This window comes from Etheostoma spectabile, chromosome 22, assembly GCF_008692095.1.
Source record: "Etheostoma spectabile isolate EspeVRDwgs_2016 chromosome 22, UIUC_Espe_1.0, whole genome shotgun sequence".
NCBI classification, from domain to species: Eukaryota; Metazoa; Chordata; class Actinopteri; order Perciformes; family Percidae; genus Etheostoma; species Etheostoma spectabile.
The window spans coordinates 4,300,515-4,322,538 of NC_045754.1; the positions used below are offsets into that span (position 1 = coordinate 4,300,515).

A 22,024-nucleotide genomic window follows, 5' to 3' on the forward strand; every position below is an offset into this window, starting at 1 on the left:
AAAATTACATTTGACTCTTGTGGGCGGGACCGGAAGCAGCCGTTCATACGCTTTTTTTTCCAAAGCATAGACAATTAAAGAAATATTTTATCAGTCAGCTAGCTCCTACAACTCTTAAGTACTTAAAAACGGTTGTAAAACCTAAATGAATCGTCATATTTATATATACGCATTTGTTTGTTGAAGCTACTATTACGACGTTATATCTCATATCGCTCCAGGTAAGTCTTAATTCAGCTCTGATTGGTTAGCATCCGGCTAGCTGCCTTAATTAGCTAGCTAGCTAGCTAGCTAGCCTCCGACGTTACACATCCAGTTAAAAAACACTCTCTTAGGGGCTATTTCCCTGATTTTAGGTTGATGTCGACTGCTGGTTCTGATGTGTGTGAAATCATTGTTCACATGTCGTTCAAATAATGTTGATACTGTTCATATTGTAATATAATATAACATAATACTATTCATCCCAGTATCCGTGCACTATACTCCATATTTAAATAATTTTTATTGAACTCTTCGTTCACTCCTGCCTCTATATTGTTCTGTTTAGAGTGTGTATATATATGAGTGTGTATATTTTGTTTTGGTGTGTGTGTGTGGTGTGTGTGTGTGTTGTGTTGTGTGTGTGTGTGTGGTGTGTGTGTGTGTGTGTGTGTAAGCACAGTGTGAGTAACGATGCTCCAAAGAAAAATTCCTCGCATGTGTCCTCATACCTGGCAAATAAATCTGATTCTGATGGGATGAGTTAGCACATTTATCCTCTGGTTTGGGGTCTTTTGAAGCAACGCTTGTCATGTCTGTGTCCCCCCCCCCCAGTAAGTGACCATGGGCGAGGTGGAGCTGTCCTGTCGGGCCTACGTGAAGATGTATCTGCACGCCTGTCTGTTCCCGCGGTGCAGCATCAACGGGCTGCTGCTGTCCTCCAGCCCGGCGGGGGGCCCCGTCTGTGTGACGGACTGTGTCCCGCTGCTCCACTCCCACCTGTCCCTGGCCCCCATCACCCAGCTGGCCCTCACACAGGTAGGCCCAGTGGTGGAAGAAGTACTCAGATCCTTCACTGAAGTAAAAGTATCAATACTACAACCAAGGACTCTACAACTCCTCACCCGGGGGGGGGGGGAGGACATAGGGCGCAGAGGACAGTACACACACACACCTGGATAAATACCTTGAACTGCTCTCATTTGATAAGTTATGATTAATGTCCTTTTTGTTATCTTTATACTGGCTTTTCTCTCTCCATACCGTATTTTTCTTGCTAAAAACTGCTGCTGCAGAGTTCAATTTCCTTGCGGGAGTCATCCCAAAAGGATTAATAAAGAGAAGTCAAAGTCATCTAAAAGTACCCAAGTACTGCATTGAAAATGCTATTTAAGTAAACGTTTGAAACAACAGGAACATGTACTTTTAAGTATTATGAATAAAAGTACTCAATGGAGAAAATCCTCCTATTTTAGGAACTGGAAACGGTCCAAACATTTCTGTGAAATAATCTGCTAATAATTTCAGCTGGACTTGTAAATTGTTGAGTAGTCTTAATTTATATTAAAACGTGTGCAAACATATTGATTTGTAAATAAACTAGTAACTAAAAGCTTGTCTGATTACTATAGTGGAGTTAAAAAGTACAACACTTCTCTCTGAAATGTAGCGAAGTACAAGTAGAGAGTGGCATGAAAAGAAAAGACTCAAGTGCACATACCTCAAATTTGTACTTCAGCACATGAGTAAATGTACTTAGTTACATGACTTTTAAAGGATGGTGTGTTCTCTTGTTTCAGGTGGATGTGTGGTGTTCACAGACTCAGCAAAGGATTGTGGGATACTATCAGGTCAACGCCTGCGTATCAGATAGCAAGTGAGTTTCCTGCTGATTTCATCATGTCGGCTGTACCGGACCTTTTCATGAGGCGTTACGCCGTTTCCTGGTCTGTTGGTAAATTCAGTATTTTCCTTAAAACGTAAACCTTTCTAACTTTTTGATGAATCTTTCCCCCTTTTTTTTTGAACTCGCCAGCCCGACTCCGTGTGCCCTGAAGATAGCCGATAAGATTTCTGAGCAGTTTGACAATGCCGTTTTGTTGATGGTAAGAATTTGAACACCTGTCCTTTACCTGATGGATCGAACAGGTGAGAAATACGACTGTCCTGAGACAATATGGTGGTCAGTCACTTTAGTGTAAGATGGTCTAATTTCTCTGTTAAATGTCAGAACTGAATGTGTTTTTGTTGGTATGAAGTTTTAGGAAATCTTGTTTTGACATTTTGTCATTTTATGATATTTTATAAATGAAAATTAGTTAAATAATGGAGTTTTTTCCATTAATGGTGCTGCCCCGTCTTCCTTTTTCGTTGCAGGAATGGAGAGATGATTCCTACTTTATAGAGCTGTGTAGATTGAATTATTACTCTTATGTTATCACTGTTATTATTACGTTCTTATAACCACTTGTGAAACACTTCAGCTCACACGCCATGAAACAGTTACGCCAATCCACCAAATTAATGCAACATGAATGCTTCAAAACAGTGTAAATGTTGTATTTGATTTTGCAAAATAATCATCTTAAAGCTTCCACTGGAAGAGGCGTCCCTTTTAAATGCTTTTAAAGTGTTTTGTTCCGTGATCAGCTGCAAACAGGACAAGTTTGAAGCTGTGGTGGAGAGGAGGTCTATATCATGGATCACACCACACACACACACACACACCACACACACACACACACACACACACACACACCACACACACACACACACACACACACACACAAACAGCGTTGAAGGTGTGTTGATTTTGATTCTCGGCATGTGTCAGTTTGCCTGAAGACACATTTAGTTTCAAAGAAGAAGCTAGAAGCAGCAAAAAAAAAAACGCTAGCAATGATGACACAGTGAATATAGACAATTCTCTCCGACCAATCAGCGGTCTGCAGGTTTCCACGTCACCTTTTGGTATCTCCTCAGCTCGCTTAGAACCTGGACTAAGGTGGTGCTAGAAAAGGTACCTGTCAGCAGGTACCAGGGACCTTTTTTTCATAATGGAAACCAAAAAAGGAGAGTAAAGTAGAGCCGAGGCGGGTCGTGCAGGTACCACGTAGTAAAAAAAAAAACGCCATTCATGTCTTGATGTTGTTTTCTCTGTTTTGCCGCGCAGCTCGACGGGAGTAAGATGTCTTCAGACTATCGGGTTCCCCCCATCGTGATGTACGAGCGCAAAGATTCAAGATGGCTGCTGAAAGACAAACACACGTAAGAGACAGGCGGAAGGAAAGAGGGCTTTTTTTTTTACTTTCTTCTTTCTTTTCTTCATGAGTTCAAAGCCCTTAACCCTCGTGTTGTCCTCGGGTCAAACTGACCCGTTTCAAAGTGTTTTACATCCGAAATATGGATTTCTTTCAACCAAATTGCCCAAAACTAACATGGATGATTCCATATGTTTTTCAGGTAACAATTTTATTTTTTAGCATTTAAATTCTTTTTTTTTAATGGTTTCAAAACAGTATCCGGAGTAAACTTTGACATATACCTAGATATCTGTGATTCACTAAACATCCTCTGATCTCAACTATTAGTCAAAATAATTCATAATTTCTGCCTTTTTAACTAAAAACGTATGTATAATTTGATATAAATGAGGTTTGTTGACCATGAATTCCAAGAATAAGTGTAAAACCTCTTATTAAACCAGCTCAGGTTTGAAAAAAAAAGCGCCAATAGCATGGAAAAAGTGACAAACAAATCAGATAAAGCAACAAAAACATTGGAAAAGCACAAAAAAAAATGCTAATTTTCAATTTTGACTTGGAAGAACAAGTTCATGGTGAACAGGAAGACAACACAAGGGTTAAACAGACTTCATAATCCCAGTTTTACAAAAAACAACAAAAAAGTAATTTTTCCCTGCAAAACACGGGGTTGCTGGTCTGCTGCCGCCTCATCTTTTTTGGGTTGTCTAACGCTTTTTAAAACGCCAAAGTCGCACAATGACACACACACTAACCGATAGAGGCAGCGGCAGAGCAGCAACTCCTGTGTCCAGCGAGGTTAAATGGTCCAACCGGTTTTTGTTAAAGGGTTCTGGTGGCTTTGAAGTCTTAACCCTCGTGTCGTCTTCCCGTCAAAAATGAAACTCAACACTTTTGTCGACGCTTTTTATCGATGTTTTTAACATTTTCTTACGTTTTTTTTGTCCCTTTTTTCATCACTTTTGAAGCTTTTTTTTCAATGTTTGTCACTTTTTTTTTAATGTTTTCAACACTGCGTAACACTAACTTATTAACTTTAGTTACAGTTTTTTTGGGGAATTAATGGTCAATAAACCTCATTTATAGGAAATTATACCTAATGTGTGAGTTAGAAAAGCCTAATAATTAGACTAAAATTAAAGGAATGGATGTTGATGGATAATCACAGACTGGAATATGTCAACTTTTACTCAATAATACTATTTCAAAAACACTTAAATTTGTTTTCTCTAAACGCTATAAAATTGAATAAGACCCAAAATTAATGAAAGTAGAGATTTGTACTTGGCAAAGAGCGTTGTGTGGAATCAATCATGTTATTTTGGGTAGTTAAAAAGAACACTGATATAGGAAAACGGGTCAATTTGACCCGAGGACAACACAAGGGTTAAAGAGCTGACGACAGCAAAGTGACGCGGTTGAGATATTCTAATTATATCTTCCACTTTGGTCCTTTTTTGTCTGTTTAGGATAATGCTGCGACAGTGGGAGGAGACTCGGGCGATAGCCGGTCAGATGCTGGAGTCGGGCGATCACGCGCTATTGGTGGATTTTGACAGCCACTTGGACGACATCACAAAGGACTGGACCAATCAGAAACTGAACACCAAGATAGCCGAGCTCGCCTCCCCGGCCAACGGGAACATCTAGACGCAGACACAGTAGTAGAGTCCATATTTATTTCATCTGTTCTCACCCATCGACGTGTGATTTTTAATAACTACAAACCACACAGCACACAGTTTAGGTGTATTTTTAATGCATTTTTCTCGACTGAACAGGGACGTAACATGGAACATGCATAAATAACAACATATTTACAGCTTGGTAGATCTCTCTCCCCCCCCCAAGAGTGTGCCTTGTGGTCCAGTCCAACACCCTTCTGATTTAAAGGACACCCTAAAACACCATTTCAACACTTTTACCATGCACCTGTGGTCCCATTTTTGTCTTTTGCTTTTTTTTTTTTTTTTAATTGTTAAATCCTATCCTATGTACAATACAAATTCTAGGGGGCTGGACAAAATAACAGCAACACCTTTTACTGCAAGACTTGGTTTTGAAGTGTCGGATGTTTCGTTCCTTTGTTCTTTAACTATCTATAACAACAACAGTAGAACATTTTAAATGTCTAAAGCAGTGACAGAATACAGTGTAACTCTCAAAACACTAATCCCAAGTCTTAACTGGGTACACTCTTGTAAAATTTGATTTTACTTTCTCACACATTAACACATAACAATAAAAATGCACCGATTGTCCCAGAGGAATAACATGAGTAAATAATGTTGGGTTTTTTCCTTCTGCTTCAAACCTCAAGTCTCATCAACAGTGGGAAACTTTTCTTATCTATGAAGAAGAAGAAGAAGAAAAAAAAAAAGTGTTTGACTTCAGAAGCCTAACTAACATGAAAAACTACCCTTAGAGTTGAATAAGACTAACAGGCATTACATTAAAAAAGTGAAAATTATTGCAAGTTATATATTTCTTCACTACTCTACTGAACTATGTTTTTATTGCAGCGTCAACTTGCTTTTATGGCGCGTTTCCCTTTATTTGACTTAATATCTGTCTAACTCACAACTTTCATAGTCGATTAATCTGTTGAATATTTTCTCAATTTATCGATAAGTTGTTTGGTCTATAAAATGTCCGAAAAATGAGGATCAAGTGTTTCCCAAAAGCCCGAGATGACGTCGTCAAATGTCTCGTTTCTTCCCCAACTCAAAGATATTCAGTTTACTGTCACAGAGGAGACAAGGAACTAGAAGATATTCACATTTAACAAGCTGGAATCACAGAAGTTTTACTTCTGTCTTAAAAGAATGCGTCAAACCGACTAATCATCGATTATCAAAATAGTTGGCAATTAATTTAAAAGTTGGCAACTAATTGATGAATCACTGCAGCTCTAGAGTAAAAAAGGACAAAGAACGAGCTGGACTTTGAACATAATTATTATCAGTTGCTAATTTGCATCAGTGGTTCCCAACCTTATTGGGTTGTTTTTGTTTCATTTAAATAAAATCCGTAAAATAATATTTTTCCAAGAAAGAAAAATAAGCAAAGATTAGTTAATATTGGGAAGCAGACGTGAGATTATCTGCTTTCTTTTCCCGTTAATCTTCTTTTGAAACCCTGCTTCCCACAACGTTACGTTCCCTTGCAACTTAACAGCGTTTTCAATCTCGTTTTAAGGGAATGTTGTTTTCTCCCACGTTACGGTCACAGCTTTAAACGCCTCGTTAATGTCGGGAATTGATACAAAAACTACTTGGTTCGGTTGAGGAAAATATCCTGGGCTGGGTTAAACAAGTATGTTACACAACAAAACAGAATAGGTATGTTTGGTAAATACTGTTTTTGGTTTCACACGGAACACAACATTGTTAATATGCATTAGCAGGAGAAACATGTCACATTTATTTTTGAAGTATTATAAAAATGTTTCTAATCAAAGTTCTTGAAGTTGAGTGGATGGGTGGATGGATTATAAAAACACACTTGTTTTTATAATCCATCTTTCTATCCAACCAACCACCTCGATGACTGTCATTCATTTTTGGAATGCTTCAAAAACAAATGGGAAATACAGTTCTACTGATATCGTAAATTGACGGTGCCGTATACGATGGATGGGGACGTAATGCCTTAAGGTCTCTTGACCCCTCGGAGGTAACCTGCGACCCTTTCTGAGGGTCAGGAACCAAGGGTTGGGAACCACTGGTTTAGAGGAAAGACAGCCGTGCAGCCGCGATCAGAGAGCTAACATCACATTTTCAATATTTTCCAGAGAACCCCGAGGACACAAGACAACTCAAACTGCACTATGGATTATTGTCTGAATTAACTGTTCAGTCTCTTGAGATGTAAAAACTATCTTCACTAAACTTCACAATCAGTCGAAAACCTTCAAAAGTTACTGTTGCATGTGACAAAGAAAGCAAAGAATGCAGAAGCTGAGACCAGAGAGTGTGGAAACGATTGACAGATTTCAGTTTTTTAAAAATGTTTGATTCATTCTGTCGATGGACTAATTAATCGCTGCAGCGGTGCAGACGTCGTCTCAGTGCTGGTTTAACATGTAGTGCTTCCAGGTCACCAACTAACCTCTAGGAGGACGTGAGGGGCCGAAGTCCATCCCAAAAATGTTCAACATCCATGGTCAGGGTAAAGAAAAAGAGTCCGGTATTGAAGGTTTCTATTTGAGTTTTGATTAGTGCCATAAGGTTTGTTTTGGGTTATCTGTTAGGGCTCGGCGATTTAAAAAACAGAAAACAAAAAAAACAATTAGGTGCTTTTATTTTGAAATCAGAAATCTTTCCGGGAGATTTCAGACACATTTTAGATGATGCGCACAAAGGTGGTAACCGTGGTGATTTATCCCCTCAGCCCTCTGTACCTTTTTATTTTGTGACTGACGGGGGTCGTCTTTTATTTTGGAATTAAAAACCTCCCCTCCACGCCGGACAGAGCGCTTCAGATGCTCCCGCCGCAGGTGATGGTCTCCGAGTCCGGCGTCGGCATGGCAACCAGGTTCAGAGTGATCTCTCCCTCCGGAGACTGGCTGGCCAACGTGTACAGGGAGCTGAAGGACTCGAAGACGGACTGGACGCTCTGGACGTTCTGGACCTGCTGCTCCGCCCACGGGAACGTGATCTGCAGCCGAGAGGAGAGCAGGTAACGGGAGTTAGTTCCCTTCGTCGTGTCGAAGATTCTTAATTACAACTTTAGTTCTTCTTACTGTAAAGTTTAGGTTCATGTCAATTCTGCAACATGTGTCAGACATCCAGAGCAGTGGAAATGATAGGAATACGTGCAATAAGGATAGATAGATAGATAGATAGATAGATAGATAGATAGATAGATAGATATAGATAGATAAATACATAGATAGATAGATGGATAGATAGATAGATGGATAGATAGATAGATAGATACATAGATAGATGGATGGATAGATAGATAGATAGATAGATAAACACATAGATAGATAGATAGATAGATAAATACATGGATGGATGGATGGATGGATGGATGGATGGATGGATAGATGGATAGATATTTATTGATCCCTAAAAATGTTAAATCATGGTGTTATAGCAGCACGCGTACATTAGTCACACAACACAGAATATAAATATAAATGAGATACTAGGAAAAAATATACATACATACAGTATACATGAAATAATGATAAAAGGAATAAAATATAAGAATAAAGTATAAGAACAAATATTTAAATATATACAGGATGGAAAAACAAAATGTGCATAATGTGTGTCTATATAAAATTTGTAAAAATAAGAAAGATTAGTATATACAATTAAAGAAGATAAGTAATATGTACAGTTACATAATCCCTCACGTGGTTCCCTGTTCCCTGAGTAATGTTTTACATCAATAACCAATAATGAGGAAAACTTGATTAATTGAAATTATTTGTAAGCCATGGATCCGTCCTTCCTTCTTCATCCGCTGATCCGGTAACGGTAACAAAATAAGCCAAATTAAAATAAAATGGATTATTTGTGAGGCAAGTTTCAGATTTTAGCCGACGTGTATATATTTATTTATTTGACGACAAACCTTTAGTTTGGAATGGAAATCAATAAATCTCTAATATCTGTTTATCTAAATAGTTTTTCAGCTGTAGTGCGTAGTGCTGCCCCCCCCCCCCCCCCCCCCCCCACGCAGTTTGCTAGTAGCCAAGAGACACAGAGGATAAAAAACATGGACTCTTGAGAATGGTAAGAGGTAATTATCTTAATAAAAATAACTAATAATATAATAATTATATCGTCACTTGAGCTTCTGCACAGGGAAGTCACTATACCGGTGTGTGTGTGTATATATATATATATATATATATATATATATATATATATATATAATCGGTATTTATATTATTTTAGTACTTTTCAATATTTATGGTCTCAGGTTAATATAATTTATATTATGCTACCGACTCTTGCTTCATTACTCTAATTACACATCCAATTTAATTTTAACATCACTTACACTGTAATATTGTTTCTTGTATCATGGCAACCGCACTTTAAAACACCTTTATTTGACGCCATTTTGCTTACTCAGTCTACCATATTATCCTTGTCTATTGTTTGCCTGTATTTCTTGTGTGTTTACTTGTTTGTGTGTTTTTGTTTTTTGCTGTTATTGTAGAAAATGCTGCTGCTGAACAACAAAATGTCCCCTTTGTGGGATGAATAAAGTATAATCTAATGTAATCTAATCTAATCTATACGACAATCTTATGTAAGTAGTCATACTGAGAGTTAGCACTAAAGCTTTAATCTGAGCCATAATTAACAATAGTTTTGTAAGTAAAAAAAATGATCACTGAAATAGTTACACTCACAAAACTCAGTACACGTTATTTGCCAGTAAACGGGTTGTGTGAACACATACGTTTACCTGGACTATGATGAGTTTTCCAGACGGGTCTTCCGTGTGACTCAGCTCTTCTCCGAAACACAGCGTGATGCCGCAGTGAGGAGGCTCGCCGCCGCTTACACGGAAGGCGTCCAGCTCTAAATATGAGAAAACCAAAAAATGAGTTCAACACATAATTCATGTTACTGTCCTGACATCAGACTGGATGTAAGGCAAGGCGAGGCAGCTTTATCTGCAGAGCACATTTCAGCAACAGGGCGATTCAAAGTGCTTTACACACAATCAGTTAAACAGATAAAACACAAGTACAAACAGTTAAAAATCATAAGCATTAAAAACCGGTAAAACACATGAATAGACAAGTTAAAAAAAAAGACACAAAACACAGAATAAAAGTTACAGTGCAGCATAAGAAATTTTAAAAGAAATGAGCATTCATTTAAAGAAAGGCAGCATCAAAAAGAAAGGTCTTCAGCCTTGTTTTAAAAGACTGAGAGTAGCAGCGGATCTGCGGGTTTCTGGAGTTTATTCCAGATATGAGAGCATAGAAACTGAAAGCTGCTTCCCCTGTTTAGTTCTGACTCTGGGACAGAAAGTAGACCTTCCCAGATGACCTGAGAGTTCTGGGGGGTCATAGTGTAGTAGTAGACCTGTCCCAGATGACCTGAGAGGTCTGGGGGGGGGTCATAGTGTAGTAGGAGAAACCCGTCCCAGAGACCTGAGAGGTCTAGGATGTCATAGTGTAGTAGGAGACCTGTCCCCAGAGACCTGGGGGTCTGGGGGGTCATAGTGTAGTAGGAGCCTGTCCCAGATGACCTGAAGGTCTGGGGGGTCATAGTGTTAGGAGACCTGTCCCAGATGACCTGAGAGGTCTGGGGGGTCATAGTGTATTATAGACCTGTCCCAGATGACCTGAGAGGTCTGGGGGGGGGTCATAGTGTAGTAGCAGATCAGAACTGTATTTTGGACCTAAACCGTTAAGTGATTTATAAACTAGCAAGAGTACTTTGAAATCAATTCTTTGAGACCAGGAAGCCAGTGTAAAGACTTCAGAAATGGAGTGATGTGATCCAGTCTCTTGGTCTTAGTGAGAACTGGAGTGATGTTTATCCAGTCCTCTTGTCTTAGTGAGGACTGGAGTGATGTGATCCAGTCTCTTGGTCTTAGTGAGAACTGGAGTGATGTGATCCAGTCCTTGGTCTTAGTGAGACTGGAGTGATGTGATCCAGTCTCTTGGTCTTAGTGAGGACCCGGCAGCAGCGTTCTGAAACAGCTGTAGATGCACAAATATTGTTTTTGTTTTTGTTTTTTTTAATTAAACTATGTAAAGCTATTCTGATTTAACCCCTAATACAATTATGAACCTGTAAATGAGCGTAATATGAGCACTTTAACCAAATAAACTTAAGAATAAATCCCACACATCCACACAGGAGTTGTGCATGTGGAGGTTCGGTGTTGGGGGGGTCAGGGATCGGACTCACGTTGCTTGAAGCAGTCTTTACTGAAGAGCATCACCGGCTCCGTGTTCCTCTCCATCTTGTGCAGCCCCGTGGTCGTGTGCGGCCCCGTCCAGAAGACCCGCCCCTGGCAGAACCGTTTCCCGTAGACTCCGCGCGGCGTGGCGGTCAGCACCACCCCTTTCTCCATGAAGGGCAGCAGGGTGAAGAGCGCCTGCAGCTCGGGGACGGCCGGCAGCGTGGAGGGCGGCTCCGGCAGCGGGATGCGTGGGAAGCGGCCCTTCAGGGCGTCCGGCGTCGGGGGAACTGGAGACTGAGGCGAGTACATTATCCTGACGTCGGTGCTCTGGACTTGGCGCTTGAGAACCTCCTGTCCTAAGTAATGAATCACCACGCTGAAAGAGTCCTGGACTGGAGACACGGGGACAGAGACAGGCGGGATAAAAGCACGAGTAGCCGAGTTTAGTGAAAAACAAACAAAACGAAACAGACTACATGTTGTGTGAGTAAGTTAGACAACGCTCCAACATCCAAACACGGGTGGAATATCCAAAACACACATTTAGGTGTTTGACTTCAGTTTGTCAATTTGTGTCCGTAGATTTCTCCTTAATTTACCAATCATGATTCATTTGCATATTTAACCCTTGTGCCGTCCTCCCGTTGACCATTAACGTGTTGTCCTTCCAGGTCAAAATTGAAAATTAACTTTTTAAAATGCTTTTTTCCAATGCTTTTTTTCAAACATTTGTCACTTTTTTCAACGCTTTTTTTCATTCACGGGCAAAAAGACATTACAGTTGAAAAATTTTGCGAAAATATGAAATTTTTGATTAGGGAATTAAGATCCAAAAGGGTTTGATGGATAAACCAGAACTTCCCTGTCGGGGGTTTCAAGTTTTTTTCCGGGAAAACAAATTTTTTTGGGAAGCGATCATTTAAATTTAAACCCGGTAACCATTGTCCCCGTTCTTTTATACCAAAGTGCATGCATGCATCCAATTTTGTTTGGGCAATTTGGGGTTAAAGAAACCCCTATTTCGATATTTAAAAAAAAAAAAAAAAGTTTAAAAAGGTCAAATTTGACCCAGGAAAAACTCCCAAGGGGGTTTTACTTTAAACCTTACGAAAAATACAAATAAAAGTTAAAAATAAATTTTTTAAAAGGGGTTAAACAAATGGGGAAATTTTTAAATTAAAAATATCTGTCGGGTAAATTTTTTTACCCCCCTGTTTCCCCCCCTTTAAAAATGTCCCGAAAAAAACCCAAAATTCCCCACTTTCATTCCCTTTATTTCTAACTTATTTCGAAGGTTTTTACAGAGGGCTTTTTTTTCAGGGTATCCCTTCAAGCTTGATTTTAACAACATTTTATGGGTTTTTAACTACTGTTTCAGTTTTTTTTTTTTCTAGGGTTTGGGGAAAAAGATTTTAAAATTTAAAATTTGTACTATTTCCCCTCCCCCCCAAAACCCCCCTGTAAAAACCCTTTGGGCCTCTAAAGGTCCCAAAAACAAAAGGGGGAAATTTGAAAACTGGCTTTAGGGAAAGGGTTTTCTCTGGAACTGTGCAAATTTGACATATTTAGCCGAACAGCTTTATTTGCATATTTAAACATTTCAGAAACCCTTTTAAAAACTGTATAACAAAAAATCGGCTTGATGTCCTTTAAACAACTGGGGAATTTGCCCGGTTTATGGGCTATTTATTTCCCCCATTCCCTGGCGTCTCCCCACCCCCCCTAAAACATAATCAAAACCTTTGCCTAACAAGCGGGGGCATGTTTTTTTGTAATGTTTGTTCATTTAAATTTCCCCCCCCGAGGCAGGAACGTTCTCCTCATCCCCCCCTCCAAAACCATTTCTTGACTACTGCAGAGAGAGAGAAGAGAAGGGGGGGGGGGCCAAAAGAGGAAAACAGAAAAAAGAGAGAGAGAGAGGGGAAGCGCGATGGTTGGGTAGAGAAAACCCGGAGGGGAAAAGAGAGAGAAAGGAGAAGAGAGACGAGAGAGAGAGAAAGGGGGGGGGGGGGGACAAAGAAAGAGAAAGAGAAGAGAGGAAGAGAGAGAGAATGGAGAAAAGAGAGCGCGATGGTGAAGCCCGAGAAAAGAGAGGGGGACGAGAGAGGAGAGAGAAGAGACAGAGGAGAAGAAACCCGAATTTGGGGAAGGGCAGGAGGAAAAGGGGACAGAGAGAGAAGGGGGGGAAGGAGAAGAGAAATTTGGGTTGGGTTTAGAAGAGAAAAAGAGAAGAGAGGGAGAGAAGAGAGAGAAGAGAGAGAGAGAGAGCGGCGGGTAGGTGGGAGAGAGAGAGACAGAGAAGGAAAGGGGAAAAGAAGGGGACCGAGAGAGGGAACCCGAGAGAGAGAGAGGGGAGCCGAAAGGTTAAGAGAGAGGGGGGGGGGACCCGGGAAAGTTTGGGGGCCAAAACCCCCCCTGGTTTTTGGGGAAAAACCAAATTTTTGGTTTTTTGGAAAAAAGGGCCCTATGTAGTGCAACCACACTGAAAAAATCAGGGTTTTGCTGGGGTTTTTTATCCTAAAAAGGGTTTTGCTATTTTTTTATGTTTAAAAACGTTTATTTTTTGGGGTTTGGGTTTTATCCGTACGCCGCCTTTCCTTTTTGAAACACTTTTGGGAAGCACTGGGGGAACCTGGGTGTACAGTGAAAAGGGTTTATTTTAATTTTCCCAGCTCACTTTCTAAAAAAAATCCCCCCCTCCCCCCGCCTGCGGAGGGCTGAAAAAAATCCCTCCTTTGGGTTTATTGGGATTTCTTTTAAAAACCAAACACAATTTAACTAAATGGAAATAACTTTAAAAGTTTAAAAACTTTAACGGAATTTTTTTTGGGGGTTTATAACTGGTATCGGATCGGTGCCAAAAATTTCCCTCCCCCATATCAAACATCTCCCAAAATGAAAAGCATGACTTTAGGAGTTTAAATTTTTTTACCCTGGGCCCCAGAACCCCCAGGGGGTATTGATCTTGGTTGTTAACCCACCAGAAAGCTGTTTTTGACGCTTAAAAAATAACAGGGGGGAGTTAAACTCCCCCGTCTCTCGCAGGGGGGCGGCGTGCTGACGGGGGGGGCTTCTGGGAAGGGGAGGTCGCCCACGGGCCCCCAATTTTTCAACACCACAAGCACAGAGTTTGCAGCTGAAGAGGGATTTTTTTTTTTTTTCAAAAACCTCACTAAAAATGGGAAAAAAGCTGCTAAATGAAACCTTAAAATCAGGCGGCATGATTTTTAAAACCCCGCCTCCAGGGTTCTCTTTACTATTTTTTTTTGGCCCCGCTTTTCCAAGAGGGCGTTAAAAAATGAGAGTTTTTCCCTTTAAGGGAAAAATTTTTTTTTCAACCTTGGGCCTTTTCACCTGTTTTTGTTTTTTAAAGGGGGGCATTTTTTTTAAATTTGGGCCAGGATTTTATTGGGGGCTGCAAGGGGGTGCAAGGCAATTTCGAACCGTCAAATTTAAAGGGGCCACTTGAAGAACTTTTTTTTTCTTTATCCAGTCTGGGTTTTTTTTTGGGGGTCTAAACCAAATCCCCCTCCACGAGAACCTTAACCCGCTGGGTTCATTTTTAAAAGCCAAACCCCCTATCAGATTTAACCCTTTTGTCATTTGTGGGGTTTTCCCGGGAAATAAAACCCCCACTAATTTTTTTCCCTTTAAAATTTTGATTTCACGGGAATTCTAAACCATCCGAAACCAACCGGCCCCCTTTACCCAAACCCCCTTGAATGGGGGGGGTGAAAAAAAGTTTTTTTTCCCCCCTTTGAAGCCAACAAGGGCCATTTTAAATCAACCCCGGGGTTTTTAAAAAAACACAATCTTTATTCGCAATCTTTCGGAAAAATACACACACCCACCCAAACCTGCGTGACAAACTTTGCTCTGATCGGTGTAAATCGTGTTTAAACCCTGGAATGTTTTTTTGCCCCCGCTAGAAACGAAACCCTTGAAGTGTAAAGATCGTTTCAAAACAGTTTCCCCGTACCTTTTTCTTTTTTTTTTTTTTTTTTTTTTTTTTTTAGCCAAATTAAAAAAAAATAAAACCGGCCATCGAATTTAAAGACCAAAAGCTAAATTTTTAAAAAACTTTCAAAAAACCCCCCCATAACATAAGCTACTCCTTTTTTGACTTTCCCCCCTCTCCCCCCGTTTTTCCTCGGGCAACGATCACTTTCCCGGGATTTTTTCCCGGGATTTTTTCCCTCCCCCTCCTCGCCATTTTTGGTTCAGATAAAATTTGGGAAAAACTCAAAGTCCAGGGGCCCCCAGCTGGGAGGTGGCCTCCTCCGTCTTTATCTGCTTGAGCTGACTGTCGTCGCTGCTCTCAGAGTCCGGGGCCTTCCTTTCCCCCTTTTTTCGGCCCCCTTGGGGCTTTCACTTTCATTTCTTCTCAGGGACCACCACACCTGAACAGACAGGGAGCAGTCTCTAAATACACAACACCTTGAATATTTGATCAAGAAATTGTTGGGTTTCTGTAATCAAGAGGAAGGGAGAGAGTTGATTACTGACATTAAGATGATATTTGTTATACAGTATTACAAGTTTTCTGAAATGTTTCAATATGCAAATGATGCATGTTCGCTCGCTAAATATGTGCTAATTTGCATCAGTTCCAGATCACAGAGTACGATCTAGACCTGCTCTTTTTATTTAAAAGCGCTAATTTGGCGCTATATAAATTGAATTGAATTAAAAAACGCTTCCTAACCAAACCCTGGGAGATACACATGATCGTGCAAAGTTAAAGGAAGTGACAACCTTGGATTTCGGTTTCGATTTTTTCCATAACGTAGTCCTAAAATATGGTCTCATATTCTTCAAATTTACTGCTCTTCTCTTCCACCTTTTTAACCTTTTCTCTACCATCTTGTCTCATCTGAAGTACTCCGTAAGCATGTGTGAATACGTCAGCTCGTGAAGAGATGAGTGTCAGTACGCAACATTTTGTGTGTTTTGTACAGAACAAAGTACTAAAGCTGGATTTATAGTTCAGTGTTGAGTCCATGCTTTGGGAACTGTATGCGTACTAAAGGGTGACACAGGAATCCACTGTCACCCCCAACCCATCCCGAGCCCGCTAAAATACTCCCGTTATATCCAGATCCCCGCCCCCGCCCCAAAAATATCGTACTCTGTACTGCAAATCCCGAGAGAAAGGCCGTGGTTTGTAGTGCCCCATTCCCCCCAGTGGTGGGAGAAGTATTTAGATCCTTCACTGAAGTAAAAGTACTATGAGTTAATGATAATCTGTTACATGTAAAAGTCCTGCATTCAAAATATTACTAGTAAAAGTATACAAGTATAATCAGGAAAATGTACCCAAAGTATTAATAGTAAAAGTACTCAATGCGGGCATCCAGATAGCGACGTGGTCTGTGCGGATGCCCATGTATAGAGGCTTGCTCCTCGACGCAGCCGGCCCGGGTACGAGTCCGGCCTGTGGCCCTTTGCTGCATGTCACTCCCCCTCTCTCTCCCCTTTCACAACTTCAGCTGTCCTGTCCATTAAAGGCCTAAAAATGCCCAAAAAAATAATCTTAAAAAAAAAAAGTACTCAATGCAGAAACTGGAAACTGGGCTCTTCCTCTCAGATGTACTTGTAGGCCCGTATACCGTCGGGTAGTTTATCATAAAACATGTTCAGTTATTAACTACATGTGTTTTTGTGTGCAATAGTCTTATTGTGTAAAGTAACTAGTATCTAAAGCTGTTAGATGAATGTAGTGGAGTAAAATGTTTTTTCTCTCTTAAATACAGCAGGGTAGAAGTAGAAAGCACAATAAAAGGATAGACTCAAGTAAAGTATAAGTACCTCAAATTTGTACAGAAGTACATACAGTACTTGAGTAAATGTACATAGTTACATTCCACCATTGCATTTCCGCTGACTCATTTCCTGGTTCTCCTTCTCCATAAACAACATGAATTCAAGGAGAGAGTTAACTTTTCCTGCATTTGTCTATTAAAGTGACTTTGGTAAAGATCAGATGACAGATGATTTTTTGGGATAAATTGTGCATGAATGTTGTTAATTACAAAGGGTTCACTTTTCTGTTCTTGGCAGTGTAATCTTTGCTTTCATCCCTTATTTCTCCCAGTAAATATACTAGACCCAATTCCCCAGGCTGACGCAGGCTGAACATGTGGGCCCCAGGTATCAGATCTCTGCCCTGCTGACTCAGCGAAACACCTCGAGGTGATAACACAGGCGAGTCACTTGATCTGTAAGTGCCTTTTTATTCGGAGGTGTTTCTTATTTATCGGTGCAGATGGCTTTCAGAAAACAAGCAATAGAATCTTTAAGTAATGTAGATCTCCCAACTTTAAAGCCGGGATAATTAATGCGCCATTCATACAGTTATTCACTTTTATAGCATTTGAAAAAAAAGATTGACGTGGTTTCGAAATAGCATTGAGTAAAAGTTGACATATTCCAGTCTGTGATTATCCATAAACATACTTTTCTTTAGTTTTAGTCTCAATAATTCCTAATTTCTGCTTTTCTAACTCAAACATTAGGTCTAATTTCCTATAAATGAGGTTTATTGACCATAAATTCCAAAAATAACTGTAAAACTAACGTTAATAAGTTTAGTGTTACGTGTTGAAAACGTCAAAAAGTGACAACCATTGGAAAAAAAGCATCGAAAGTGTTGAAAAAAGGGACAAAAACGTAAGATAAAGTAAAAAATAGATAAAAAAGTGTCAACAAATATGTTGATTTTCAATTTTTGTATTAAGTACAGTAATAGACAGGGAGTAATAATAGAAGGGGAGTAATAATAGAAGGGGAGTATAATAGACTGGGAGTGATAATAGACGGGGAGTGATAATAGAAGGGGAGTGATAATTGACTGGGAGTGATAATAGACGGGGAGTATTAATGACAGGAGTGATAATAGAAGGGGAGTAATAATAGACAGGGAGTAATAATAGAAGGGGAGTATTAATAGACTGGGAGTGATAATAGACGGGGAGTGATAATAGAAGGGGAGTGATAATAGACTGGGAGTGATAATAGACGGGGAGTGATAATAGAAGGGAGTAATATAGACGGGAGTGATAATAGACGGGGTATTAATAGACAGGAGTGATAATAGCAGGGGAGTATAATAGACAGGAGTATTAATAGACAGGGAGTGAAATAACAGGGGTGATAATAGACGGGGATGATAATAGACGGGAGTGATAATAGAAGGGGAGTGATAATAGACTGGGAGTGATAATAGACAGGGAGTAATAGAGGGGGTATAATAGAAGGGAGTAATAATAGACTGGGAGTGATAAAGACTGGATTATAATAGAAGGGGAGTAATAATAGTAATAGACGGGGAGTAATAATAGACATGGGAGTGATAATAGACAGGGAGTATTAATAGACAGGGAGTGATAATAGACGGGTGGGAGTGATAATAGAGGGGAGTATAATAGACAGGGTAGTAGTAATATAGGGTGGGGTATAATAGACTGGGAGTGATAATAGACAGGAGTGATAATAGACGAGTGATTGAAGGGGAGTGATAATAGAAGGGGAGTTTTAATAGACAGGGGAGTAATATAGAGGGGGTATTAATAGACTGGGAGTATAATAGGGGGGTGATAATAGACGGGAGTATTAATAGATGGGGAGAAATAATAGAAGGGAGTATTAATGAGGGGAGTGATAATAGACGGGAGTAATAATAGGGGGGGGTATAATAGACTGGGAGTGATAATAGACGGGGAGTAATAATAGGGTGGGGTAATAATAGACTGGGAGTGATAATAGACGGGGAGTAATAATAGGGTGGGGTAATAATAGACTGGGAGTGATAATAGACGGGGAGTAATAATAGGGTGGGGTAATAATAGACTGGGAGTGATAATAGACGGGGAGTAATAATAGGGGGGGGTAATAATAGACTGGGAGTGATAATAGACGGGGAGTAATAATAGGGGGGGGTAATAATAGACTGGGAGTAATTACTGACGGGGAGGAAGGCTCATTGCAACAGAAGCCGGAGAGCTTTCTAAACTCCGTTGTGTAACATTATAATCGGTGTTTGTGCGGATGTGCTGAGTTGAGTCTGCGTCTAAGAATAAAAGTGTTAATCACCGGCTGCAGATATCAACTCACTTCCCTTGTGAGGAGGCCGGTGCAGATTTGCACTTCTACATATTTCTGCTTGATTGTGGAAGAAATCATAATCCCAGTTGTTTTGGTCAATATTGTTCAGCACGGTTACTCATTGGACTTTTGGAAAGACGTTGCATTTACTGAACTTAAAACAAACAAACAGCGAAACAGTGAAAACGCCTTGAACTGTGAATGAGTTTACTGGCAAAATATATAAGAATTATCTTTCTCGATTTCATTGTTTTCATTGTGATCGAGACACAATCCGTTTATTTCACACCCCTGCTTGTACACAAAAATAAATATTTTCTTTTTTACAATAAATAGCAATTAAAAGACTTTATTCTACCTGCTGTGTAGTAGAAGTTATTAAACCTCTTATTTCTAAATTACTATGTCTTACTAGAAACCCATTTTGAATTATTGTTGATATAAAATTTAAAAAAAAAGTATTTAAGTAAATCCTTTACTTAAATAAAAGCACTAAAGAAGTTTCCAACTTCATCCTATCCCTTTTCGAACATAAACAATATTTTTGGAGTTGCTTTATCTGTTGCTGAGGATCCCAGTAGTTATTTTATTTTTGTTAACATGTTCAATAAATTGACTAAATACAATAATAACAATATCACACTTTAAAAATACTGAGATATTCTATAAAAACACTGAGATACTTAACCAATATCTATAAAAACACTGGATATTCTATAAAAACACTGGGTATTCTTATAAAACACTGGATATTCTATAAAAACACTGAGATATTCTATAAAAACACTGAGATATTCTATAAAAACACGAGATATTCTATAAAAACACTGTGATATTCTATAAAAACACTGTGATATTCTATAAAAACACTGAGATATTCTATAAAAACACTGAGATATTCTATAAAAACACTAGATATTTTATAAAAACACGAGATATTCTATAAAAACACTGTGATATTCTATAAAACACCGATATTCTATAAAAACACTGTGATTTCTATAAAAACACTGAGATATTCTATAAAAACACTGAGATATTCTATAAAAACACTGGAGATATTCTATAAAACCGATATTCTATAAAACACTGTGTATTCTATAAAAACACTGATATTCTATAAAAAAACTGTGATATTCTATAAAAACACTGTGATATTCTATAAAAACACTGTGATATTCTATAAAAACACTGTGATATTCTATAAAAACACTGTATATTCTATAAACACTGAGAATTCAAAACCACTGAGATATTCTATAAAAACACTGGATATTCTTAAAAAAACACTGTGATATTCTATAAAAACACTGAGATATCTATAAAAACACTGTGATATTCTATAAAAACACTGAGATATTCTATAAAAACACTGTGATATTCTATAAAAACACTGTGATATTCTCTAAAAACACTGAGATTTCTATAAAAACACCTGAGATATTCTATAAAACACTGTGATATCTATAAAAAACACTGAGATATTCTATAAAAACACTGAGATATTCTTAAAAACACTGAGATATTCTATAAAAACACTGGATATTCTATAAAAACACTGAGATATTTTAAAAAACACTGAGATATTCTATAAAAACCTGAGATATTCTATAAAAACACTGATGATATTCTATAAAAACACTGGATATTCTATAAAAACACTGTGATATTCTTAAAAACACTGATATTCTATAAAACACTGAGATATTCTATAAAAACACTGAGATATTCTATAAAAAACACTGAGATATTCTATAAAAACACAGATATTCTATAAAAACACTGGATATTCTATAAAAACACTGTGATATTCTATAAAAACACTGGATATCTCTAAAAACACGAGATATTCTCTAAAAACACTGAGATATTCTATAAAAACACTGAGATATTCTTAAAAACACTGAGATATTCTATAAAAACACTAGATATTCTATAAAACACTGATGATATTCTATAAAAACACTGAGATATTCTATAAAAACACTGAGATATTCTATAAAAAACACTGATATTCTCTAAAAACACTGAGATATTCTATAAAAACACTGAGATATTCTATAAAAACACTGGATATTCTATAAAAACACTGTGATATCTATAAAAAACACTGAGATATTCTATAAAAACACTGAGATATTCTATAAAAACACTGAGATATTCTTAAAAACACTGATATTCTATAAAAACTGAGATATTCTATAAAAACACTGAAAATTCTATAAAAAACACTGTATATTCTATAAAAAAAACTGTGATATTCTATAAAACACTGAGATATTCTATAAAAAACTGAGATATTCTATAAAAACACTGAGATATTCTATAAAACACTGAGATATTCTATAAAAACACTGAGATATTCTTAAAAACACTGAGATATTCTATAAAACACTGTGATATTCTATAAAACACTGTGAATATTCTATAAAAACACTGTGATATTCTATAAACAACTGAGATATTCTATAAAAACACTGAGATATTCTATAAAAACACTGAGATATTCTATAAAAACACTGAGATATTCTATAAAAACACTGAGATATTCTCTAAAAACACTGAGATATTCTATAAAACACTGAGATATTCTATAAAAACACTGTGATATTCTATAAAACACTGTGATATTCTATAAAAAAACTGGATATTCTATAAAAACACTGAGATATTCTTAAACCTGAGATATTCATAAAAACACTGAGATATTCTATAAAAAACACTGGAGATATTCATAAAAACACTGAGATATTCTATAAAAACACTGAGATATTCTATAAAAA

General features: G+C 38.2%; 2 protein-coding genes across 2 annotated transcripts in view; one reads left to right on the top strand and one right to left on the bottom strand.

Moving 5' to 3' along the window:
* emc9 (ER membrane protein complex subunit 9) lies at positions 1–5,604 on the top strand. The gene is made up of 6 exons (XM_032504561.1): positions 1–221; positions 817–1,020; positions 1,782–1,858; positions 2,018–2,087; positions 3,155–3,249; positions 4,715–5,604. Exons 2-6 carry the CDS (start codon positions 826–828, stop codon positions 4,893–4,895), a joined length of 618 nt encoding a protein of 205 aa, XP_032360452.1. The 5' UTR covers positions 1–221; positions 817–825; the 3' UTR covers positions 4,896–5,604.
* LOC116672636 (interferon regulatory factor 9) overlaps positions 5,015–22,024 on the bottom strand; it is a 23,010-nt gene continuing 6,000 nt past the window's right edge. The window contains 6 exon segments of the mRNA XM_074783846.1: positions 5,015–7,904; positions 9,681–9,796; positions 11,144–11,549; positions 11,552–11,640; positions 13,642–13,668; positions 15,389–15,538. Of these exon segments, the coding sequence (XP_074639947.1) occupies positions 7,725–7,904; positions 9,681–9,796; positions 11,144–11,549; positions 11,552–11,640; positions 13,642–13,668; positions 15,389–15,538 (968 nt within the window). The 3' untranslated portion in view covers positions 5,015–7,724.

Bases quoted from the DNA above. Each gene is read 5' to 3' on its own strand.
- emc9 (XM_032504561.1), top strand. From the start codon at position 826: ATGGGCGAGGTGGAGCTGTCCTGTCGGGCCTACGTGAAGATGTATCTG. The intron at 1,859-2,017 runs GTGAGTTTCCTG...TGAACTCGCCAG, and splicing joins GCCTGCGTATCAGATAGCAA to CCCGACTCCGTGTGCCCTGA. The intron at 2,088-3,154 runs GTAAGAATTTGA...TTTGCCGCGCAG, and splicing joins ACAATGCCGTTTTGTTGATG to CTCGACGGGAGTAAGATGTC.